This window comes from Argentina silus (genome assembly GCF_951799395.1).
Source record: "Argentina silus genome assembly, chromosome: 8".
Lineage (NCBI taxonomy): Eukaryota > Metazoa > Chordata > Actinopteri > Argentiniformes > Argentinidae > Argentina > Argentina silus.
Genome location: NC_139662.1, coordinates 3,357,072 through 3,383,269, shown reverse-complemented (window position 1 = coordinate 3,383,269; position 26,198 = coordinate 3,357,072). Strand labels below are relative to the sequence as shown.

The following is a 26,198-nucleotide window of genomic DNA, read 5'->3' as shown; positions in this document are numbered from 1 at the left end:
CTTTTTGTCTATGCCACCCCCTCTCTTTATCTCTCTCTTGTTCTCTTTCACACACACACATTTTTCCCACCCCTTACACTAGCCAGCCCCCCTTCCCTCCCTCCCTCCCTCCCTCCCTCCCTCCCTCCCTCCCTCCCACCCCCCCTCTCTCTCTCTCTCTCTCTCTCTCTCTCTGTCTCTCTCTCTCTCTCCCCCCCTTTCTCTCGGCGTTCAGTTTGAAACCTTGATGTCGCCTCTCTTCACCCTCAATCCCTTCCTGTCCCCCCTTTTTAATCACACTTTTCATCTATGTACCTCATGTCCCCCTTTACCCCCCCCCCCCCCCTCCCCCCCCCCCCCCCCCCCCCCCACACACACACACACAGTCCACTGGCTCCTCCTTTGTCTGCCTCACTAAATCTACAGAGGCTGTTCAGTCCCAGGGGATTAATGTGTGTATGCCCACGAAGTGAGGGATGAAAAAAGTGAGAGAGGCAGAGAGGGCGCGGTGTAGCAGCGTGTTTGTTATGTTTGGAGTTTAGTGACTCTGTGGGAGAGAGGGGGAAACTCTGTGTCCGTCCCTACACTTGGATGGAGGGTTTTCTTTATGTGGTGCGTTTTGGTTTTCCAAGTTTGCGTTAGAGTTTCCAAACATTGAGTTCAAGTTCTGCTAGATCAGTTAAGAGAGGGTTAAATGGATTTTTTAGGAACAAATCAAATTAAGGGTTTCGCAATACTCAACTGACAATGTCAGAATGATTTTTGCTGTGCGTTCAAAAAGTGATTAGACTTTAGTTAATACTTGACTGGTGTTACACCCATCTGGTGCTGGTGTTACACCCAAGTCCTCCAGTAGAAGCCTTGAGGGTAGGCAGAATTTTGCATGTCTTGGATGTTTGATTCTCATCACATGTAGTTCATGTAATTCCATAAACTTTAAGGCTAGATGGAGGAGACCAGTGACAAGTGAACTTGATCCAGCCACAAAACACACAACACCCCCCAAACAAGCTTTGTCTAAAGAATTGAATTTCTACCACATTATTACCACAGAGGGTTACCACATTTGCCTACATGGGCGGTCATTTGGCTGGTGTCAGGAAATTCCTTTTGACATTCTTTTTTTTTTTTTAAAAGGGACATGGTGTGTGTGTGTGCGGTGTGTATATGTGAGTGCACATGTGTGTATTTCTGTGTGTACGTGTACGTGTGCGTGTGTGTGAGAGAGAGAGAGAGATGAGACTGAATGTGTTTGATGTACTGTGATAACTCTGTCCGGTATGTGGCTTTCATGGGAACTCCTTGCCCTGGGGACACTGGCAAATAAGCTCCTTTTTAAAGGAGTACTTCCCCCTCTTTATCGCCTGTTGTTTTTCCACCTTGTCCCCCATTTGGTAGGGTACGTTCCCTCTGTCCTTCACTACCTTTTCCCTTTTCCTTGTTTGTGGTCATAGTTTTGATTAAGTCAAATACCATGATCAAATGACTTTTATTTTTTATGACTAGTATTTCAATGAGTGATTTGAAAGGACTATGTCTATACTATGACTGTATCTGGCTCCCGTTGGAATTCTTGACGGTGCAGCATTCTTAAAGTACAGCATGTATCCACAGGAGACATCTGGTGTCTTCCTCATACCTTTCATTAATCTAAGTCCTGTACAGTGGACTACATTTTCTATACAGAGGGAGTTGCTTACAACAGGTCTTATTGCTGTATGAGTCTAAATACAGTACAGCATGTGCCTCAGCCTCTGGAATGTAACTGAACTGGAATTCTTCTTCTCCTTTTTGTGTCTCTAACAGTTAGTCTAATATCCTTCACCCTCGCCCTATTGTTTTTTAAATTTGAGTGACAGGTATTGACATTGAAGGTTGGGTTTGCTTGGTTCTCTTATTCAGAAAGAGCATGCATGACTTGAGCATTAATAATTGTGTAATAAAGGACATTATGGTTAGGAGTTTCTGCTTCATATCCCCTGTTGTTCATTTCACTCATTAGATTTGAGGGTAAAGTATCCACCGTGACATTGCTTGTTACAACTGATTTTGCGTCCCTGTATGATTTTGACTCTCTTCCCATACATGATGTGGTCCATTCAAGTTAGCGATCTGTCAACGTACGTATGCTCAGGATGTTCAGTAACTCTATAAAGGTGTGTACAGCTGCTTGATTGATAGTGAATGGTCCTCCCACACATCAGATACCATAACACATCAGACACCATCACATAATGCAAATAACAATGCATATCCACATAGTGAGGGAATGTGTGTCCATCGTTGTTTGCTCTACTGTATCTCTCAGATTCAATATTAGCCAGAAAGTGAATTGAGCAATAGCCATTGTCGGGAAGCTACAAGCTGGGTTGGCAGTTATCGACTGTCAGAGGGGAGGGGAGACCTGACACTCAGGGACAGATGGAGAGTGACAGAGGAGAAGTGGTGATAAAGATGTAACCAGAGAGAGAGAGAGAGAGAGAGAGAGAGAGAGACTTACAGCATCAGAGGAATAGAGTGGTACCCCTTTATGGACGTTGTGTGTTACTGTAGACCAGGTCTGATCAGTTTCACTTAGGGCTGGGCGATATTGCCTGAATATCATATCACAGTATTTCCAAAAATGTTGACGCTTTGATGGTATTGGGCAGTATTTTTGTTTCTTAATAATTCAAGTTCTAAATATGTTTCATGAGTATGCATGACTTGACTCAATGCATAGCTCACTTGAAATACCACCAAGGAAATACCACCTTTAAACAAGATCTTGTGCCTCTTCAGCTGTTATTGTGAATCATCAGACACATATTTGATATGCACAGTGCACTGCATAGGCTAACCTGTCACCATAGCCATGACGTTTCTTAACCATTCAGAGAAGAGGATGGCGTGGGGGAGGGAAATGATCTTTTCCTTTTCCTGGACACAGTAGAACCAGAGTGGTATGCTAGAATTCTAATATAACACTCTGAAGTAGACCATTTTCCGCTATTTGGTCTCGCACCTATTCTCCACTATTCTGTCTCGCGCCTATTCACATGGATGAAAAGCTGTTCATTTTACAAATGAGAGCCAACGTCTCAATGGTGTCACAGTGGGTCTTTTATTCATGTTAAACTCGAATTAAACTGTTGCAGCACACAATCTGTACGTGTTATGAGGAGCAAAACAACGGTAGTAAAATTTCATATGACAGCGTGAATTATTGGCTAATGGTATAACAAAAAAAAACGTATACCGCCCAGCCCAAATTTCACTGTCTGCTGAAAGATGAGAACATTATGGAGCAATGAAACCTAGCCCACTGTGAATAAATGAACAAGCATTAGGCATATCAACTGCTAATGATATACAACTACTGGGTAGTGTTGCTGATCATAATTACAATGATGATTGTGTTCATTTATTGTGCGTTCACTCCGGCTCAATTTTACAATCCCCCTGCTTATGAATTAATCATGATGAAATGGCCCATACTGCATCATCCATTTTTAATCATCAGGATCTAGGCCTATCCCAAACAGCAGCTTTGTATTGACTAATGGACTTGAAACACAACACAAATTGCAAGACACTCACAAACTTGATTGATGATATACTGTGGTAGTCTCTAGCAAGCTAGCCTTTTTTACGAAGGACTTCTTCATTGTAACACCAAAGTCTAGCCCATAACAAAGATTAGGCTTTTTGGAGTGTTTTGATTAGCAGATTTAATGGTTGCTCTCCTCTGAAGGCTAAGAACATTCTCTCAAGTATCACCATACATGGGCACTTGTGGAGCTGCATGTGCTTGCCACCGAATCCGAATGAATGCAGACCAATTAATCACCTTACAGTACTTGTTTACCCACAAACACTGTTAAAAAGTCAATTTTTGTATATTTCTAGCACTTGTTGTATTGGTTAGCATTCGATTACCAGTTGTGAGGGTTAAAGGGACCTTTTGTTGACGCCCATATTATGAAATAAGCCTATTGCCTAGCATTCATTTTTGTGTGCTAGCAAGCTAACTGCAGGAACAGAAAACCCATTACAAAGAAGGCAATCAACACTTGAGGCAATCAAGACTCTGGGGAAACGTCTGTAACAACACAAATTGGTGGTGGTTGGCAGCGTTTAAGTGTACTAGGGAATCAGTTACAGTCAAAATGAGAGGGTAATTACTCCAAAGAATATTTCTCCATTTTCCATTCAAAAGAAGAACATATGATTGGATAGGACTTTACAGACTGTGAGCAGGCGTCTTTGATAGGTAATAGGCTACTGTTGAAATAAAAAGGTTCTGGATTGGTTCTTTGATTACTTTCAGATCTTCCACTTCAGCCTCTGAGACTGTGCCATCCCCCTGACCTCTACCCACAACATCAAACTCTTAATATTCTCAACTGGAGTTCTTCTTGAGGAAGATGAATATATAATATATAATATGAGTCAAGAGTTTTTACTGTAGTGCTGGCATGTGCTGAATATTAATTGTTGTTTGTTTTCTTTCCAGGATTTACCTGAGGATCTTCACCTTACGCTTTGAAGAAGGGGGATCTTCAAGAGGAGCCCCGAGCTCCTCTCAGAGACTTGAAAGACCCTCCTCTGCCTTTGTGTGTGTACATAGTTACTGTAGGGTTGGCTGAGGTGAGCTTCATTCCAGTCGAGTGCCCTTAGAGGGTAGTGGGGAAAGGGTAAGTAGGAGATGGAGAGAAGGAAAGTAAGGACAGAGAACTAGTATTGGGTGGAGAAAAGCCAAGTGCTTATCCTCTAATGTCATTGTAAAACACCTGAAGAGAGGAGAGAGAGGAGAGAGAGGAGAGAGGGAGGGTTAGTCTACCTGGTTGGGGGAAGGGCCCGAGTCACCAGCAGCACTGGAAGAACAGCTAGAGAACTTAGAAGGGTTAAGAGGGTGACCACAGAAAGAGAGAGACGGGGTCTGACAGAGAACCAGAGGGCCGGAGGAGGAGGAGGAGGTGGGGGAGGTGGGGGAGGAGGAGTGGGAAAGAGCATTCCCCATGGCAACTGACCCTGGAGAGCCCACGGGCACGGAGGACTCCTCTGAGAAGCCTGATGGACAGAGGGAGGAGGAGACGGAGCACGAGGGCAGGGCCGGCCGAGAGAAGGAGAGGACGCGCAGCACCCCCTCCGACTTCCCCTCCTCCCAGACCGAGGAGAGGAAAGCCGGGGGAGGGGAGGGAGGAGGACCAAGGGGAGGAGGAGGAGAAGGGAAGGACAACAGGCAGGCGGGGGAGAACCCTGTCAAACCCATGTCCGTCTCCACCCCCTCGTCCCCGGCGGCCCACGGGCCCAGACTGAGGAGGGAGAAGCGCTTCTTCAGGAAGAGTGTGGAGATCTGTGAGGAGGAGGACGAGGTGGAGGAGGCCCACGAGGCCCCCCACAGCGCCCCCCACCTGGAGCTGCGCTCCTCAGACACAGTCTTCACCAGCAGCGCCCAGCAGCAGGCCACCGCCTCCGCCTCCGCCGCCCTGGGCCACGACACCAGTCCCGGTGCCGTCCAGGACCCAGCCAAGGACGCCCCCTCCTCAGCACCCCCTCAGACAGGCAAGGAGAGGGACCGGGAGTTGGAGGAGGAGGCTGAGATGAAGGCAGTGGCCACCTCTCCCGGAGGAAGGTTCCTCAAGTTTGACATTGAGCTGGGCAGGGGAGCCTTCAAGACTGTTTACAAAGGCCTGGACACAGAGACCTGGGTGGAAGTGGCCTGGTGTGAACTTCAGGTGAGAATATTCATACCCTATGAGTTCTATACAGGCCATGATATCATGTAGCATCAAGTTTTGATGTTTGGTTGGTTATATGACACCCAATACTATCTCTTCTGATATAGTCTATGTGAGTGGTCCAGAAATCATTTAATAAAAGATGAAGAAAGTGGAATGAGATGCAAGTATCTGTACTGCATAACTATGTATTGTGTGATTTTCATATCCTATGATATGGATAAATAAATGGATAATGTCCATAATCCTATATTGTTTGTATTAGAGTGAGTTGGACACAGATAATGTGATATATGAATTGAAGTATTCCTAGAATTGCTGTCCTACTTGCTGTTCATGCTGTGAGACAGTACAGTGGAGACAGGGGTGAGAAAAGGAGCAGATGCACTTGTTGCTGCCTTCATTTTGAATGACAGTAGCAGAGACAGTTAATCCAAATGGTGGTGCAACAGTCGTCATAGATGCTCATGTCTTAATAGGTAACAGAATTATGTTTCTTATTCTTTTAAAGTTACGGTCCATTCATCCTCATTGAAACTCTCTGTGACCTCCAACATTTTTTTCATTGAATTATGAACAGCTTCAGACAAATGTGCTGGTTCGCTAATTCTTTCCATCAAAATGTAGCTCAAGTGTTCACTGTATGGTTTATGATAATGTTATATATAATCAATTTCTTATCTCATTAGACCACACAGTCCTCAGTCCACAGCCATCAAACTTTTGTAAAATAAGAGGGAGGTGTGCCTCTCTCTGTCCAGTCAGGTTATTTCTTGACAATATTTCAGTCTATTTTGGGGACCCGTTTTTGGCTTGTGTGTGCAAACCTTAGAACTAGTGGTTGAAAATATAGTCTACAAAAATCCTGCAAGATCTCTTTAAATCAGCTCTAAGCAATTAAGAGATCAATGCAAGTCACAAGACTTTGGGTAGGAGGTCAGCGAGTGTTCCATCTTAAAGTAAGAGGTTAACATTCCGCAACTCATTAAAGTAGTCTAAAGCAACATGTTCCTGTTAAGGTGCAAGTCGTGTATACACTTGTGTCTATTAGAAAAGTGTAGTGTCCCAGCCAATGCTTTTCTTTGTGTTCTTGAGCAGTAATGTTGTTTCGGATGTGAACCGTCAGTTACCACCAATAGAACACAACATAGACCTCATCAATGATGCCTAAAGAATGATGATCAATGATAATAAACCAACAGTAACATAAGGGTGAGTGGGACGTGATGGTATGTGTATGTAGCAAATAAAGCAACAAATACTACAGCATAATGACAATGTGGCTCACTATGGGGACTACCGTTTATTGACACTTGAAGTCGTGAAATAGTTAAGAGCCAAATGAAGTGTTGCACCCAGAGAAATGATCTCATCCCACAGAGAGCATGATTGATTGCACCGTAAAGCAACGGGGAAGGATGTTGAACGACGTGGGCTCAACATGTTGGTGGGAGTTGAGGAGAAGGAGAAAAGAAACTTGTCTTTGACTTGTTGGAACCACAATAGAGAGCTGTGGAATTTGCCAGTTGATTTGTTTGGTAGCTAAGCTTTGTGTGTGGAAAAAAGACTCCCTAGTTATGGGTTTGGTTTGGAGCTAATTCTACAGCCTTAACTAATTCCTGTGTTTACTGCTTGTGGGATTAAAGACCACCATACACCAATACTGTACCTCTTCACCTTTCATCATAGCCTGCCCTCCTGCTTCTAAATCACACTCCCATCAACAGCTCTGGTTTATATCACTTACAATGCCAGCAGCAACTCTAACTGGTACCTCCATCAAAGGCAACTGCCTTACCTAAGCACTTAGTAAAGCCAGAGATCTTTGACAAGAGATTTACTGAGGTTGTAAAGCTAGTCTGCTCCACATACAAAGGATATCACTAGGTTATTGTACCCCTTACTATGGCTGTAAGACTTGTATTGTACCACTGGTGAAGGCAGCAACTCTTTGTATAGCAAGAGCTGGGACACATCGTTTTGAAAACAATGAAGAAACAAAAATACTCAACACTTTATGCTCCCACAAGGTTGAATGATACATGCATTTGAAATGATTGAAACAATGCTTGGACAGACAAAACATGCTCATTGTTCTCTGCCTTCTTTGTTAATTGTTTCACATTAGTTTTTAACGTTTTGGATTTGGGTCTGCCTATTCCTATTCCATTTTCTAACTAGACTGTTTATCATGTGATAGAGAGAGAAAGAGAAACAGAGAAAGAGAGAGAGAGATTGATAGAGGGAAATTGTGTGTGTGTGTGTGTGTGTGTGTGTGTGTGTGTGTGTGTGTGTGTGTGTGTGTGTGTGTTGAGGAGGAGGGGGGGGGGGGGGACAGAGTGAGAGAATGATGACCCAAACAGAGGATTAACATGGCATCACTCCCAGAGAGAGTGGCCGTGTGGGTTATGCTAACTTAACACACACACACACACACACACACACACACACACACACACACACACACACACACACACACACATACACACATACATACACACACACACACACACACACACACACACACATACACACATACATACGCACACACACGCACACACACACACACACACACACACACACACACACACACACACACACACACACACACACACACACACACACACATACCCCCCCACACACATACCCACACCCACACACGCACACCCACACCCACACGCACATAGATGGATCCACTAACACACATACACACCCAATACACAGACTATATCTTGTGACCTGTTTCATTTCCTGAATTCCTGTAGCCTAATGTGAATTCTCAGTATCAAAGGAAAATGTGATTAGGATGGATCATGATGATGATGATGATGAAGATGATAATGATGAGTATTAGAATTGATAGGGTAGTAGTAGCAGTAATGATAATTCAGGTCAAGGCAGCTGTTGCAGTGGAAGACGATATGCAATGTGGTGGATAAACGATTAAGGCTTCAAATAGGAATATTGATCCTTTTTAAATTCAGCAGCATAATAAGGCTAGACAAGGACATAACCTCAAACTATTTGCCACCAAATGTTTCTAGAAGTGACACTCAAAAGTTGGCAGGTGAGAGAGAGTTTTGAATCATATATCGTAGTATCTTCATATATCATATCAGTACATCTTTTGAGATTGCTGGATATCGATGCAGGTCATTGATGTGGTTTGTTGTAAGTTGAATCATTCTCTTATCATTATAGACCATATGATTTGCATCTATTTGATTGCAAAGTCAAACTCAAGGGAATTCTACATACAGTAGTAACATTAACATGGATACATACCAGGAGTACAAGCTCCACACACTTGAGATGTGCACTGTCCATGAGCATACTGTACATGCGCAGTGAGCAGTGAGCACCTACTCTTGTATTCACAAAGAAAGGGAAGGCCCTCCTGAACTGGGGATTAGCTGGACTAATGCATCTTGAAAGAGTGGGACGAGTGAGAAATTCCCCCTTCGTCTCTCTTCCCTCAAGAATTTTGTGCTCAAAGGGCAAAGCCATATATCCCCTCATGCTAACATTTGTGCTGTCATTTGTCACTTTAAATACAGTGTGTGTGTGTGTGTGTGTGTGCGTGTGTGTGTGTGCGTGCGCGCGTGTGCGTGCGCGCGCGAGTGTGACTGAGTGACCGAGCGAGTGAATGCACGTGCACAAGAGTTTTTTGAGTGTGAGTATCTGTGTACAATTGTGTGTATGTATGTGTGTGCATACCACTGTATGTGTGTGTCTCTCTCTTTGTCTGTGTGAGTGAGTATACAGAGTGATCCAGGGAGTTAATTACAGTGGGTGCCTGTCAGGCTGGAACAAAAACCCTGCACAGACAGCACAACTCGGGCGGCAGAAACCCGACTGGCTCAACCCTGTCAAACCAGACTGGCCCAGCTCAGGGGCTGACACAACAACAGGCTATGCCACAGGGAGGGGAATGAGCCAGGCTATGGGATGGCTGAATGGAGCTAAGAGTAGTGTAGCATAAGTAACCTGCCCAGGAATCAAGACATCAAATGACAAGTTTGGACCAGTGGAACAGGCATTTAGGGCCGTGTTTTACTGTAGTAAAGGTTGCCATGATCGCTAGTCAGTGTGACAGGTGGATGTGATTCAGCATGTCTTCCTAGAAACACTGGGGCCTCTAAGGATTCCTCAGTATTTATGTCCACAGACAAGAGGCTAAAACTCAGAGGCCCCACATACCATGTCTTCTTTTAGAGCGAGAGTTTAGAGAGAGGGTAAAACCAACAGTACAGTTGGGGGAAACAAGGTCTTATAACTCTGTTATAGTGGGTATTATCATGTGTGCTCAATTAGCTCAGTTACTCTAAAGACGATTGGAGACACTCCAGGAGACCATCTATTGGATTAAAGTCAGAGATTGACTTCATGATAATCCAGCCATTCGTGGGGTTTAGGGATAATTGGTCGTTTGCCCCAAAAAGACTAATGTCATTTTGGTGACATTTGTTGGTGAAATTTGCTAACCTTTGAAAATAAACAAACTATTAGGCCTAATGTTGAAATGGTTGAATAGCAAATGGTGCAATGTTAACAGTCAGAGCTTGATTTAAAATAAATGTGGTTATTCAGTTTAATCACGACCAGTTGAGATGGATTTATGTTTATTAGAGAGGCTAAACAACAAGCTGTACTAAATGACTCATGACTAAATTAGCCCACAGACCACAGCTGAATTTATTACACAAGATTATAATTGATTAGGCCAGATTGACCAAACATGTGTTGAACTAGGCCAGCGATACTCAAATAGCAGCTCAAGGGTAATAACCAGCCCGCCAAAACAAGTCCTGTGGCTCACCACATTGATCGAATTGTGAGCTCCCACAGCAAACATTGATGGTATAAAATCAATAATCTCATTTTTATGATGTGTGAAGATTGGTTCTGATTCACTGGGATTACAGAGCTGATTCATGTTGATGTTTCAAACCATTGACCTGAGACTTATTATTTGAAAAAGAAATCCTGCTTGCTAATCCCATTCTTCAAACCGTGCTTGCTGTGGGAAATGTTGAGGAAATGTTAACGTTTTTGTATTTGTTAGGATAGCTAACTAACTATTGCTTCCCAAGTTGAAAGCATGACAGGTTACGACAGATGGAATTTCAAGCGCAAATGTTGTGTCTAAGTACTTGAGAATCATCTGCCAATACAGATAACAGCCTTTATTTAATTCTGAAGGCCATAGCCTTGCTACTGTACTGTACTGTGTATGCAGCCAACATTTCTCATCATATTTGGACAAGGAAAGGCTTTCAAGCTTTCATTTAAAGTGAAACCCAAGTGTTTAATTACGAGGTTAATTAAGTATTGATCATAGAAGCTCCCTGAACTCAAGAGTTGTGAATAATCTTTGCCTGTCATAAATCTCAGCAGGAGGCAGGGATGGTATGATCATTAAGCTACATTCATTAATACAGCAGGATCCTGCTGTCATTTTTCACTGTCGGTTTAGTTACCTAAAATCCCCACTAATAGAAGATAAAAGGCCATAACTAGAAACATCCGTGATGGGATGCCTATTGAACTTGGCCCGCTAGCCTGTGTGCTAATCCGAGTGAGATCTGCCCTTTTCCAGCAGTCCATCTCGTTAGTCTGAGCTCCCATAGATTACAGTAATCTCAGCAACCAGCCGCCTCGCATTCTCAACCACTAAAAAGCTTACTCCCACACTGCAACAGCCACACTCCGGCTAGCTGATGTGTGCAGACATGTCCATATGCACAGAGAATTAGCTTCACCTGGGGAGCTGGTTACCCGGAGGCTGCCTAGCTACCATTCACATCATATCATGTTGGGGGAATGATCTCCTCCTTTCTCTCTCTCTCTCTCTCTCTCTCTCTCTCTCTTTGGAAAAAAAAACGATTGCCTGGTTTTATCATCAAGATACTGTAAGCCTATCAATCCGAGGTGTATCTAAAACTTCGGCTTCGGCGTCAGTCAAATAGGGATTGCACAGTAGAGGGAGAGGCATGAGAATGAGGTCGTTCACAACTATAAACTATATTTAAAAAAAAAAGTTGTTTTCCCATTCCCTCAAGCAAGCCTTGGCTTTAAAGCACTGTCTGCTTGGCCCAGTGTTTTCATGAGCCTACCTAACCCAGGGCCTGACCTTCTGCCTTAACAGGTGTCTGATCCAAACCAGTCTGACGGTGTGTGGCTAGGCAGGGGCAAGCAGGGTCAAGTCTTTTTATGGCACGGGGTTACAGGCCTGCTACTCGAGCCTCCCATTATCAAACTGAGCGTACAGGCGATTAGAGCATGTACACAGGTTATGTAATGTCTTTGTTCCATGTTTTGAGCTGCTACATTGTTTACATTAATACACAGCTGAAAGTGCACAAAGTGGTGCAACTGTATTCACGATCGTCAACGAGTCATTAAACAAAAATTAACACACATATTAGCTATTGTAGATTAGGATTTATTTATGCTAGGAACAGTAGGAGCAGTGTAGATATGTATCACACCACTTAGTAGAATGCAGAAGGACACCCACAACCTGCACACAATAGGGCTCTTTCATAGCCTCATGGGCCTCCCTTGTTCTCTCCCTCACTTTCTGTCTCTTTGTTACTCTGTTGCTCTCTTCTTCGATTTTTCTAGTGGTCAATTTAGCAGCGGCTTTCCATTTTTTGGATTTTGTCATTTTGACGTTTTGGCCAACATTCTGTATTCTTTCCTCACAGATTATTAGCATTACATCATAATCAATGCTTGCCTGCTTTGCTAAAAAGCAAATGATAATTGTTATTGTTGCTTTTTGTTTACAGTATATATCTATTGTCTAACATTCTGGTATGCAGTATTGATAATGAACGGGGGACTATAATTTATTCATGCAGCACTTGAAGATCTATCTTCTTTCCTATTGCGTAGAGCAGGTGTTTATGTGTCTGATTGTTCGTGTATCTTAGCTTGTCCACAGTGACATGACTGATAATGATAATAATTGACCCCTCTGACCTTTGCTTACCGCATATTGTCTGAGCTGACACTCAGAGAGACACAATAGATGCACAAGGGAGAGCAGGATACAGAGGGAATGTAGTCAGACATTCAAACAGACATCCAGACAGAAGCACAGACAAGCACTCTGTCTGAGACTATCACAGTCCGACAGAGTGATACTCAAACTACACCGTGACACACTGATGTGGTTAGGCAGCCACCAACAAACACAGACAGAAACGAACATAGGCACACATTCAAACGTAGAGATACCCACATACCGGGAAAGAAACACATCCATTGAGACCCAGACAGACCCAGACACAGACAGAGCCGGTCAGACAGACAGAGCAGCAGGGAGGAGGGGCACAAGGCCAGTCCCGAGGCTCTTATTTTTAGTCATGATAATGAAGCATTCTCACTGTTGTGATGCTCATTTCCAGGGAATAAAGGAGAGAGAGAGAGAGACAGAGAGAGAGAGAGAGAGAGAGAGAGAGAGAGAGAGGTAGGGGGGGGCTTCACATAGCCAAGAGGGGGAGGGGAGGAGAAGTGGCCTTCACAACTACTTCCAGAAAAGGACATTGAGTTGTCGAATGGATGAAGAGGATCTTGGAATAGATGATGCAGTGACAGAGGCAGACATAGGGAGACGGCAGGGGGGAGTTTAATGGAAGGAAACATTACATTGCATTACACAGAAATCTAATTATTCACAATGAAATGTAGCCTATCCCTTCAGACTACTCATATAAACAAAGTGTTCTAAGTAAATGTAAGTGGTTAATGATGGAAAGCAAAATATTATGAATGCTATTTTTGGGGTGTCAGGCTGAAATGTCAGACATCCCACTTCTAAGGCCTACAAGGGGATGGTATTGTTTCTTATTCTTTCTCCAGTGAATGCTCTTTGTTTGATTTAGGCTACCATATGGTAATGTCACAAAATGTTGCAATTGTCACTTCTTTTATTTCACGCCTCTTATTGTGTGTGTCCTATTCAGACTGTGACCTGAATAGGACAAGATGCCCAAGAGAGGCAAGTGGCACGGTCAACAAAGGTCAAATGACCACAAAACCCCAATCCATTATTTGTACACAATTGTAAGGAGAACCACCATTATGGAATTACTACTCGACACATTTAAATGATTCATGATTTTATAGTTTATTGAAGGCATTTTGGTCCAACATTGAACAAAAGTTTACCCATGGATATTATGAAATGAAGTGCAAGCGATTTTTATTCCAAATGCAAATGATACAGAGAAACGTGTGAGCTATTGTTTCTCTAAATGAATTCAAAGTAGTCTTTTTATTTCATGCAAGCAAATCCTTGCTCTGGTTTGATATTTTAGAACACACTTATGCTTTTTTATTAGTTTACCAAACTAAATCCTATCCTCATCCTGTGATGACTCCAGAGTGTGTGTTTTGCCAGTAGCCAACAGAGGGCCTAGTCTGTAGCCTGGTCTGTTCCTGTGGGATGCTGTGCCAGTGAGAAGGATTTCTGCAGCATCCACCATACTGGGGCAGTCGCAGCATGGCAGATGCAGCAGGCATTTTTTTTTTTATCGGCTGAGGTTGGGTGTTGTCTCTTCAAGTCACGCAACTCTATTTTGCTAGCACCACCTAGTGGTAGTGTGCAGGTAGTGCTATGAAACGTGGTTGCTACTGGCTCTTCTAGCACAGTTCTCCGGTAGTGGGCCTGTTGTTGACAGCACTGACTCATAAAGGTATAGTCTACTCCTCCTAATATGTTTCCCACCAATGTCAGGTTATGGCAATGGATTATCTTTTTTGAGAATGAGCCCTAGTAATGTAGACCTAACTACCCAAAATTGTACATGGTATTTTCATGTACAATATTAGTAGTGTATCTACTACACGCAGAAGACTTCTGGTCCATGTGTATGCACTCATTTGGTCTGTAAGCACTCAGTCGGTCTAACCTGCGGTGTGTGTGTGTGTGTGTGTGTGTGCCTCAGGACCGTAAGCTGACCAAGGCGGAGCAGCAGCGCTTCAAGGAGGAGGCAGAGATGCTGAAGGGACTTCAGCACCCCAACATCGTGCGCTTCTACGACTCCTGGGAGTCGGTGCTCCGCGGCAAGAAGTGCATCGTCTTGGTCACCGAGCTCATGACCTCTGGGACACTCAAAACGTCAGTGCACCCCTCCACCACCCCTCTATGCCAGCATACATCCCATGACAGCTAACATTAAAGGCAGCCTATTCAGGATTGTGCCCTCTTTTGACTGCAATGGAATTGGAATGACAATTCAGAATAGTGTCCCCTCCTCCCACTCTCCCCTTGCTTAATGCAAACTACTTCTAACTGAAACAATGAATCTATCAATCATTTTTACATTTTTATCCAGCAAATGTCTAATTTACATGACCTTGAAACTAGCAAAGGACTTGTTGAAATGGTTGAAAGGGCAGCCGTTATTTAGTTGGAACTCTTGTTGTTGTTTGTATCCCTTCTAACTGCAGTTACCTGAAGCGCTTTAAGGTGATGAAGCCCAAGGTCCTGAGGAGCTGGTGCAGGCAGATCCTGAAGGGCCTACAGTTCCTGCACACGAGGACCCCACCTATAGTGCACCGCGACCTCAAGTGTGACAACATCTTCATCACAGGGCCCACGGGGTCGGTGAAGATCGGAGACCTGGGCTTGGCCACCCTCATGAGGACCTCCTTCGCCAAGAGTGTCATAGGTAATGGATGTCACTGTGAAATGGCACTGGGAATCTGGATGGTCTCTCAACTGCATTTCCCTATGGATCTGTTATCTGCACAACTCTCAGAGAAGCCAAAGGCTGCCCAGGAGTATAGAGTAATTCAGATAAAGGTCATTCAAGAATCTATAATGGCAGCACTAACTGTAAGACCATAGCTGGTGCCTCTTAAAAAAAAAAAATTAGTTGAGTGGCATTTTAGTGTGATCGGGCTTGACCTCAGAGCAAGCATATTTACTGCCAAGATTGTTGTCATCCCGACTACAAATTAGTTTGGGGCCAAAGCTAAACCTTCCAAGATAAAAAATGATTTGCTATAATAAACACATGTTGTAGTATAGATACTTATTGTTATACAGTAGGTGTCATTGGCACCGTTGTCCTGACATTGACTGAGATGTGACGGTCTTGTAGGCACTCCTGAGTTCATGGCTCCAGAGATGTATGAGGAGCACTATGACGAGTCTGTGGACGTCTATGCCTTTGGGATGTGCATGCTGGAGATGGCTACTTCAGAGTACCCCTATTCAGAGTGCCAGAATGCAGCACAGATCTACCGCAAAGTCACCAGCGTAAGTCTGAGACTATAGATAGCTACTTTGGCCTTTAGCCTGGCTGTGCTTTCCCTCGTTTTGAACATAAATGATGAGTGAATTGGGCGCGAAAACTGCAATGTCAGGTTTCCTTCATGACCTCTTTATGATTACTACTCCATTGTAGGAGTCCTTTCACGTATTGTACACTATGCCCCCCACTCGCTCTCTTTGCAGGGTATAAAACCAGCCAGCTTTGATAAAGTCAACGACCCCGAGATTAAAGAGATCATTGAGGGCTGCATTCGTCAGAACAAGAGCCAGAGGTAAGCCTTTTTTTTTCTTCTCATAACATGATGTCTTGCATCGCCTCTCACAAAACAGAGCGCTCGTAAAACTTCATCTGTTTTCCGCTTTTTTTTTCTCTCTCTCCGCAGGCTCTCCATCAGGGACCTCTTGACACACGCGTTCTTTGGGGAGGACACAGGGGTGCGGGTGGAGCTGGCAGAGGAGGACACGGGGTGCCAGGACTGCCTGGCTCTGAGGATCTGGGTGGAGGAGCCCAAGAAGCTGAAAGGCAAGCACAAGGACAATGAGGCCATCGAGTTCAGCTACGACCTGGAGAACGACAGTGCAGAGGAGGTGGCTCTGGAGATGGTGAGAGACTGACGGACAGAGAGAGCAGGGCAGGTCTGAGCAGGAATAGGTAGTAGGGCCTCTGTAGGGGTTTAGGTGGAGGGAAGACTGTGGGGCATAAGTTAAGATGTGGAGTCTAAAACAGCTTTGATGTATGGTGAGATCAACAGCCTATTAATCATGCTCTTCTGGCTAGTAGCTCTGACCTATATTCCCACTCCCTACCTCTGATGCATTAACTTATTCTCTCTCTCTCTCTCTCTCTCTCTCTCTCTCTCTCTCTCTCTCTCTCTCTCTCTCTCTCTTTCTTTATCTCTCTCTCTCTCTCTCCACCACAGGTGAAGTCAGGCTTCTTCCACGAGAGCGATGCCAAGGTGGTGGGCAAGTCCATCCGTGACCGCGTCACCCTCATCAAAAAGTCCCGCGAGAGGCGCCAGCAGCAGCTGCTGCAGCAGCAGCAACAGCAGCAGCAGCAGGGCTTTGAAGAGAGGAGGGACTCCACCCTCACCTCTTCCTACACCTGCTCCCACCCGTCCTGCCCCTCCTCACTGGGGCCCATGGCAGCCGGGATGACAGGTGGGGGAGGAGGGGGGCAGGGGGAGGCTGAAGAGCTGCCAGAGGTGGATCAGCATGTCAGGCAGCAGCAGATTCACAGTGGGAATCCCCCAACCCTGCCAGGTACAGTACTACAGCAGCAGATCCTTTGGACCTTAAGATATTACCATAGATCTATGACTGTACAAGTCATGACTGAGGTAGATAACACAATCTAGCATGTAGCAAAATTGGACTAACATGAAAAATATACACATATTAGTTGATTGAGGACAATCCTGGAATTGATTTTACTTTCATTATACTGAAACAATTTCTCAAGTATATGTCTTGTTCTCCACATCTCACTGTCTTTGATTCAGAAGGTGAGAGCATCGGCTCAGCCAGCTGTGAGTCATTCGCGAGCGGACAGAGCCAGGCGTATCCTCAGCAAGGGGAGTCATATATCCACTCTCAACCCAGCCTCCCTACAGCTGTTCCTGTGAGTCTGTGTTTAGAAATGAACTAACATACCGTGTCTCCACTCAGCAACCCTGCTCATATTTACATAGTTTACTATTATCTATTTTTAGGCAATGCAGAACACCGGGGTGGTGGCTCACCCACAAATGCTCCCAGGAGGTCAGAGCGGAGGGGCTACAAATGTGCCTATTGGTCAGAGTGGTGGAAGATCCAGCATGTCCATTGGCCAAAGTGGTGGTCAGAATTTCATTCAGCCTGTTCCTATGGCAACACAGGTCTCACCAGGTGTACCACAACATTATTCTCAGGTAAGTGGATGTCTAGAAATGGTGTCTATTATATATTCATTCACTGAATCCCATGGGCTTGATATAACTACAGTTTCCCCACCACAGTTTTAACCTTGATACTTTCTTAACAGACTATTCAAGCTAACTATTGTAACAGTTGCTCTTTAACGATAATGAAGACTATAATGATTGTATGCTTATGCTTCATGTTCTCAACATTTGTTTGCAATCCTTTGATGATTATTGCCCCCCTGCTGATGCTTACTCTTACCTTCTCTCTCCACCACTACCTCTTTCCCTCCGTCAATGCTCCATTTGTCCATGATGATCATTTTCAAATCACGTCTGCCCATCTCAGCCATACCATTCAGATGGATCACAAACTGTCCCTCCACATGGTTCAAATGCCCCCTCACAGTCATATGTACCCCCAGTCTCCCCCCAAGCACCCATCAATATCCTTAGCACTCCAATCTCAGCTGGAGATCCCACTGGACTAGTTGGTGGCATGGTCCCCCTCCCTCAGCAGACCCAGCCTGTCACTCCCATGCAGCCATCTGACATTGTACCCCAGCCTTTAGCCCAGCTAGCACAGCCTGCCATGATCCCTCAGCAAACCATTGTTCAACAACAACAGCAGCAGATACTGATGGAGCCACAGGCAACTCTACCGCAGCAACAGCAAATGGAGGCCCAGGCTAATCTGCTCCAGCATCAACAAGCAATTGTTAATCAACAGCCTCAGGCGGTTTTGTTACAGCAACAGATAGAACAGCCCCATTCAGCTACAGCAATCCAACAGCAACAAACTGAGCCACAGCAGCAAGTATATGTACAGCAAACGGTGGTCCAACAGCAGCATGTGCAACAACATCCTCAGCAGGCCGTATTACAACAACAACCACCCATGGAGCAACAGCAACAACAAGCGTTATCATTGCAACAGCCAGTGGAGCAACCTCAAGCTTATGTACCACAATCGCAAATTGATCTACATGAGCAGAGCTTGATACAACAACAACAACAACAACAACAACAACAGCAACAACAACAACAACAACAACAACAATTGCAGCAGCAGCAACAACAGCAGCAGCAAACATTGTTACTACAGCAACAACAACAGCAACAAATGGACCCGCAGCAGCAACAACAGCAAGCATATATGCAACAACAGCTCGAGCAACAACAGCAGCAAGCTTTACTACAACAGCAACAACAGGCCCAACTACAACAACAACAAATTGAGCAACAGCAAGCTCTATTACAACAACAAATATTGGAGCAACAAAAGCAAAATGCTATTTTACACCAACAACAACAGGAGCAACAACAACAGCAAGCTTACATACAACAACAACAACAGGCACAACTACAACAACAACAACTGGAGCAGCAGCAAGCTCTCCTACAACAACAAATATTTGAGCAACAACATCAACAAGCTATTTTACAGCAACAACAACTGGAGCAACAGCAACAGAGCCAATTACAACAACAACTTGAACAACAACAGCAACAACAAGCAATACTGGAACAACAGACCCAGTTACAACAACAAATAGAACAACAACAACAGCAAACTGTAATACAACAACACATGGAACAACAGCAAGCAATTTTACAGCAACAACAGCTACAGCAACAACAAGCTATACTACAGCATCAACAACAGCAGCAGCAATCTCTTCTACAGCAACAACAAATGGAACAACAACAACAACAGGTCCAACTCCAACAACAAATGGAACAGCAAGCTATCTTACAACATATGGAGCAACAAAGGCAACAGCAAGCCTTGTTACTGCAACAACAACAACAACAAGCAGAGAGACTGCACCTTGAAGCTTTGTTACAGCAGCAGCAGATTCAACAGCAAGAGAGTGTGCAACAGCAGCAGCAACCCACCATTATTCAATTACAGCAAAGTGAGAAACCAGAGACTGCATCCATTCAGCAACAGTGTGAGCAGCAGACTCTAATTCAACAGCAACAAATTGATCTGCAGCAGTCATGTATGGCACAGCAAAAGAATATTGCTTCTTTTCAACCACACACAAGTGTAACACAGCAGCAACTAATAGAACAGCAACAGGCAGCGCTAATCCAGCAACAGCAAGCATACATTGCCCAGCAGCACCATCTGAGCTCTGTGGTTGAGCCTCAGCTCCCCCTGGTCGCTCTAGCTGCCCCAGAAATGATTCAGGTCCAAGCTCAAATGGCCGCCCAGGGTCAGAGTCCAATAGCCATTCAGCCACAGATTCAGTCACAGGTTCTCATCAAGGCACCAGCCCTAATCCAAGCCCAAGTCCATGCCCAGAGTCAGAGTGAAGCTCACCCCCAGAGCCAAGGTCATGTCCCAGTGCAGCTTCAGGCTCAGCCTCCGCACACACTCCCAGAGACTGCGATAGAGACTCAAATAACTGCTAAAGTGGTGGCCCCTATCCAGGGACAAACTCAACCCATCCAGTCCCAGGTTCCGATACAGGCCACACATCAGATCCCCGCTCCAATACCGGGCCAGATACCAGTGCAGTCGCTTGTCCAGACTCAGCCTCTGCACCCAACACTTAATCAGGTACAGCCACAAGGCCAGATCCCAGCTCTCGAGACACAGATGATGCCTCTGCAGAGCCAAGCTCATGTTCAACCTCCGGTCACAGCCTCAATCCATAGTCACACCCAACATGAGGCCCCAATGCAGAAGAGTGCTCTGATACCAGGACTGGTCCAACAACCTCAGCTCCAGGCCCAGACCCCAGCTAGCCTTTTACAAGCGCAGTACGCTCCAGTAGCCCCTCAGCCTACCCACCAAGCCATGCAGCCAATCCAGCAGCAACAGGACATAACCCAAGTTACACAGCAACAGCAGCAGCAACAACAGCAGCAGCAGCAGCCAGTCCTGCAGTATCAACAGATGATGATGTCTCCTGGATCAATGGGAGCTGTTGGAACTGTCATGGCTACCTCTGCCACAGTCATGGACCCCACTACCTTGGTCCCTGCACCTCAGCATATACAACAGACTGGACAGGCGTATATTCAGGGCCAGGTTCAGCTACAGCCCGTCATGCAGTCACAGCAGCCCACGGGAAGTGCAGCTGCACAGCCGGTAATCCAGTCCATCCCTCCTCAGCCCGTTGAGCAATACCAACAACAGCTGCAGCAGGTTCCACAAGTACAGCAGCAACACCTTCAACCGGCTCAGACAGTCCCTGTTCCCATCCAGCAGGCCCTTCCTCCTCAGCAGGCCCTTCCTCCTCAGCAGGCCCTTCCTCCTCAGCAGGCCCCCATTCTTCTCGATCAGAGTCAACTGCCCCCCCAGCCTCAAATCCCCCCACATCTGGTGCCCCTTCCCTCTGCACAGATAACATCCAGTAATGTGTCTCAGACCCAGGCCAGAGTCCTCCCCCTATACAGTCAGGTAGTAGCAGGTCCTCCTCCATCCCCTCAGCACCAGGCACAGCAGCAGACCCTACCTGCTCACACACACACACAGACAAGCACCCAGGCTCAGGCGCACACCCAGACACAGACCCAAACCCAGATACAGGCACACTCTCACACACAGACACACACTGAGACCGCAGGAACTGCCGAACAACTTCCTCTACCCCATGCAGCCCTCCCTCCTCCACAAATGCCCCTCAGCCCCTCTCATACCTCCTCCCACCCCATGTCTCTGCCACCCCTCCATCCTGCTGGCCCCGCCCCAGAGCAGTCCATCCCAACAGAGGGGCAGTTCACTCTGCCAGGGCTGGCTGATGTGGCCCCCACCTCTTCCCCTCCTGTTGCAATGCTCCAGCTGCTTGACTCTAACGCCCCCTTGCTGCCCCCAACCTCGCTACAAGACTGTGACCCTACCCTGCTGGGCATTGCTCAGGTACAGAAGCACACATCACTCTGCAACTGCATACACGAATCAGATCAGCTTGTTATGTAAGCAAGTGTATTGAAAGCGATTCAAGGGGACACACCACACACCCTTTCTTCTATGAAATGCTTTTGCAATTATGTTTGAGACATTTCTTTTTCACTGAATCGCACTCAAGTTCCTATAGTAATTTCTAATTTAAACTAACCAGAGCTATGGCAAAAAAAAGAGTTATCTTTTAACTATCATAATTTCCATTGATTTTATGTGTTATATACAGTATCTTTATTTTTGTTCAACGCACATTTTTTTCTATTCAATTTCAACTAATTGGTATTTCTTTTTTTGCTGTGGGTTTCTGGTGTTTCTTGTGTGTTTGTGTTGTGTTTCCTCTGTGTCTGTATCTCCATCTATGTGACTCTACAGGAGAATCCAAACCAGTCCAGCATAGAGAGACACTACTCATCTGGGTATGTCTCCCATTACTACTCTCACTTTGTTTAGATCTGAACTGTCAAACGCTTCTTTGACACTTTGCATTGTTGCCGCTCTTCACGATAATAACTAGCAACAATAGATTTACATAATAATTAGTAAATGCATGATAAATGGAGTTCAGTTGTTAATTAATAGATTAATGGAGATAATAGTGTTTTGCAATGATCTGTCTTTTCCGTTATGAACATAATGGACATTGCCTGCTTGTCCCACAGTTCTGTCCCAGCCAATGGAGATGAATCTCTTCAGCTGGTCAATGGGAAATTGGAGAGAGTGAAGTCTCAGAGGAGATCCTCCTATCAGAGACCAGAAAAGGGGTCACACTTCCAACTGAGCATGCTCCAGGTATGCCAAACCATATTGAAGATAATTAATAATTAATTAATTAATGTGTAAGCATCTTAAACAAACAAACATGCAACCATATGTCTTCCTGTATTCCATAGGTGTCCGGCAGTGGGGACAATATGGTGGAGTGTCAGCTTGAGACTCACAGTAACAAGATGGTGACCTTTAAATTTGACACTGAGGGGGATTCGCCTGAAGATATTGCAGATTACATGGTGATTAACAGTACTTTAGTCTGCCCTTGGATTTGTATGTATTCTATATTCTGTGTAAATTGTGCTGTTACTGTATGCTTTGTGTAGGTGGAGGAAGACTTTGTCCTTGAGTCAGAGAAAGAGAAATTTGTGGAGGACCTGAGGGCCATTGTCAAGAAAGCACTTGAAATTCTTCACACACACTCACAGGTCTGTTTTTGTCCGGACAACCTTAGTTTTTGTTTTTCTCCTCTCTACTCATTCTTTACGTTCATGTTAAAGCAGTACAGGGTTTCCTGCTCTTAGTGTAATAGTGCATTGGAAATAAGTTATTTTCTCCTTCCAATATGGAGGCAATTTAACCATTGTGTAACTGTTACGTGGTGTGCATTCTGAGACAGTAGCAAATGTGTGATTTATTCATAATTCTGCTATTATTTCAACATGGAATGTATTTTTATTTCTCTGCCAGACTGGATCTATTGAACAGCTGCACATGAGCACCCCCGGCACAAGTGAGTTTTTCCACCCACTACCCCTCTCTGATATACTAAGCTTTGAATAAAATATAAAAAAAACATTTCTACAGTTAGACTGATATGTTGTTTTTCTTGGCTATCTCACTCTCTCTCTCACTCTCTTTCTCTCTGTCCTCCAGTGGACTCTGCCCCCCAGGCCTCCCCAGTGGGTCGCTGGCGTTTTTTCATCAACCAGACCATTCGCCACAGAGACTCTCAATCCAACCAGGGAGCCTCGACTCCTCCCCCTACTGGAGAGACACGTGTACCCCAGTCCACAGAAGCAGAGAGGGGTAAGATGTTTCTCAAAGGGCCTCTGTATGTATTGGCAACCATGGCTCAATAACAACCTGTGTTTTGTGTGGGTTGTATAACAGAAACTAACCCTCTGTCCCTCTTCTCTGGTTGGCATAGAAGGGGATGGATCCCAGAGGTCAGAGTCCTTCGCTGGAATAGCCTCTCCTCCCTGTCCCACCCTGTCTGCCTCCTCTCCCCCTGTCTCCACTGTTTCCGCCCCTGCCTCCATGTCTAACCCAGCCACTGCTGCCCCTGCTCCTGACACGACTGCCTCTGACAGCGTTTCTGCCCCAGCCTCTACTCTCACTAGTGCGGTTGTTGCCTCTGTCCCCGCTGGCCTCCACCTGCCAGTCTTCACCTCAGCATCTAATGACCAAACCTCCAGCGCCACAACATCCATCACCACCCATGTATCCACTTCCGCCAACCTCCCTACCCTGGCGGCTACTCCTGCCGCCGTCGCTCCCATCCCCCCTACCTGTCTAACTGAAGCTCTCACATCCCCAGCCACCAGTGGCAGCGCCATAGTGGGCCCAAGCCCGGGTGATGTAGCGTTAGCGCTAGCTGCCCTGGGCCAGTGTGTATCTGGAGGGGACCACTCGTCCACCTCTCTTCAGTCTCCAACTGCTGCTGCGGTCGCCTCTCTCCCTGTCAGCCTGGTTGGGCTGGAGCAGCAACAGACACTGGCTCAGATGCCAAGGTCAGCCCAGCCTCAGACACAGCTAAATCAACAGATATTACCACCCCCACAACAAATACAGACAGTCCAGCAACTTCAACAGGTACAGCAACAACAACAACAACAACAACAACAACAACAACAACAACAGCTTCTTGAACAACAACACCTCCAACAGCAGGACATACTACAACAGACACAACAGCAAGTGTACCAAGAGCAAATTCAACTACAGCAGCAGCAACAAGCAGCACTGCAACAATCTTACCAACAGCTGCAAATGCTACAGCAGCAACCACCCCTCCAACCACCCCTCCAACCACCCCTCCAACCACCCCTCCAACAACAACTCCAACAACAACTCCAACAACAACTCCTCCAACAACAACAACTCCTCCAACAACAACAACTCCAACAACAACAGCAGCAACAACAGCAGCAACAACAACAACAACAACAGCAACAACAACAACAACAGCAACAACAGCAAACACAACAGTCTGAGATACATTTGCAACCCCAGCCCAGTCAATCAGAACAGTTACAACAGTCTATGTCACTGCAAACACAGACAGAGATGTTACCACTGGCACTTCAACAGACCCAACAACTCCCTGTTCAAAAGCAAAACCTACAATACAACCCACAGTTACAAATGCAACAGCCGCAGTTACATCAGTTACCACAGCAACCGGTAATGCCACTACAACAAGCCCCAATTGAACTGCAGCAACAGCAACAGTTAGGTCTACAACAAACACTACACTGTCAGCAGCAGCAACAGCAAATTCTACAACAACAACAACAACAACAACAACAACAGCAACAGTTGTTTATGGCTGCTACAGCCATTCAGACAGATCAGTTACAGCAGCAACAACCCCAGTTGCTAACCCAGTCAGTAAATCAACAGTATATCCAACAACAGTCAGCACAGCCACTGAATGTTGCACTTGTGCATCAACAGCAGGCTCAACAACATACCCATCAGCTCCCTCTAGAGCAGACACAACTTGTACAATCACAACAATTGCTACAGCAAGTACAGCAACAACAACAACTACAACAACAACAACAACAACTACAACAACAACAACAACAACAACAACAACAACAACAACAGGAGCTTAAAACCATGGAGATGCACCCTCAGCAGGTGCCCCAGCAGCAGCAGCAGCAGCAGCACCACCAGTCGCCATTACAAAAACAGCCCTCGTTCCAACAGTCAGAGTCTGAGCTGTCTACTGGGGAGGCCAGTGTCACAGAAGATACAGGCAGCCATTCTGCCCCCCTGCACCCCTCCTCGGACTCCTCTCTGCCCCCTCTCACTCTGAGCACCTCAGATGTGCCCTTACCCCCCCTCTCCCTCACACTGACCCCCTCCCCTGCTCAGCCCTCCTCTGTGGCAGAGTCGGACAGCGAGGGCCCCCCCAAAATCGAGTTTGTAGACAACCGCATTAAGACCCTGGATGAAAAGCTAAGGAACTTGTTGTATCAGGAGTACAGTAGTGGGGCAGTGCTGGCGGGGGGAGCTGCTGTGGCGTCTACCGTGGCCCCCACTTCAGTATCAGCAGCCTCGACATCGGCAGGAGGGGAAGAATCATCGGAGCCTCACTCGCTCCATCCCTTCTCCTTCCCTCCACCCGCTTCTTCTTCTGACACATCTCCTCATTCCTCCTCCTCCACCACCTCCTCCACCACCTCCCGCTCCTCCTCCACCTCCCCTGACCTAGAGAGGGGGAGAGGAGGCGGAGGACGAGAGGAGGCTTGCCCAGCGGAGCTTGGCCCGGTGGAGCAGCAGCCTGCCCCGTCTCTCTCCTCCGCCTCCCCCCCTTCCTCCCTCCTGGCTCCCTCACATGGAGACACTGCCGGGCCCCCACCTCTGCCTGGAGAACCTACCATTCTTGT

At 45.8% G+C, this 26,198-nt stretch overlaps 1 protein-coding gene across 1 annotated transcript in view; it reads left to right on the top strand.

Moving 5' to 3' along the window:
- Nucleotides 1–4,979: 4,979 nt before the first annotated feature.
- The window catches only part of wnk3 (WNK lysine deficient protein kinase 3), a gene marked incomplete at its 5' end in the record, with an annotated part of 29,341 nt that continues 8,122 nt past the window's right edge, over nucleotides 4,980–26,198 (top strand). Inside the window, 17 exons of the mRNA XM_083675952.1 lie at nucleotides 4,980–5,699; nucleotides 14,660–14,832; nucleotides 15,165–15,385; nucleotides 15,821–15,978; nucleotides 16,177–16,265; nucleotides 16,377–16,596; nucleotides 16,914–17,253; nucleotides 17,493–17,611; nucleotides 17,703–17,900; nucleotides 18,241–21,765; nucleotides 22,183–22,226; nucleotides 22,470–22,599; nucleotides 22,701–22,817; nucleotides 22,905–23,006; nucleotides 23,269–23,311; nucleotides 23,455–23,607; nucleotides 23,729–26,196. Of these exons, the coding sequence (XP_083532078.1) occupies nucleotides 4,980–5,699; nucleotides 14,660–14,832; nucleotides 15,165–15,385; nucleotides 15,821–15,978; nucleotides 16,177–16,265; nucleotides 16,377–16,596; nucleotides 16,914–17,253; nucleotides 17,493–17,611; nucleotides 17,703–17,900; nucleotides 18,241–21,765; nucleotides 22,183–22,226; nucleotides 22,470–22,599; nucleotides 22,701–22,817; nucleotides 22,905–23,006; nucleotides 23,269–23,311; nucleotides 23,455–23,607; nucleotides 23,729–26,196 (8,820 nt within the window). The remainder of the gene's footprint in view (nucleotides 5,700–14,659; nucleotides 14,833–15,164; nucleotides 15,386–15,820; nucleotides 15,979–16,176; nucleotides 16,266–16,376; nucleotides 16,597–16,913; nucleotides 17,254–17,492; nucleotides 17,612–17,702; nucleotides 17,901–18,240; nucleotides 21,766–22,182; nucleotides 22,227–22,469; nucleotides 22,600–22,700; nucleotides 22,818–22,904; nucleotides 23,007–23,268; nucleotides 23,312–23,454; nucleotides 23,608–23,728; nucleotides 26,197–26,198) is intronic.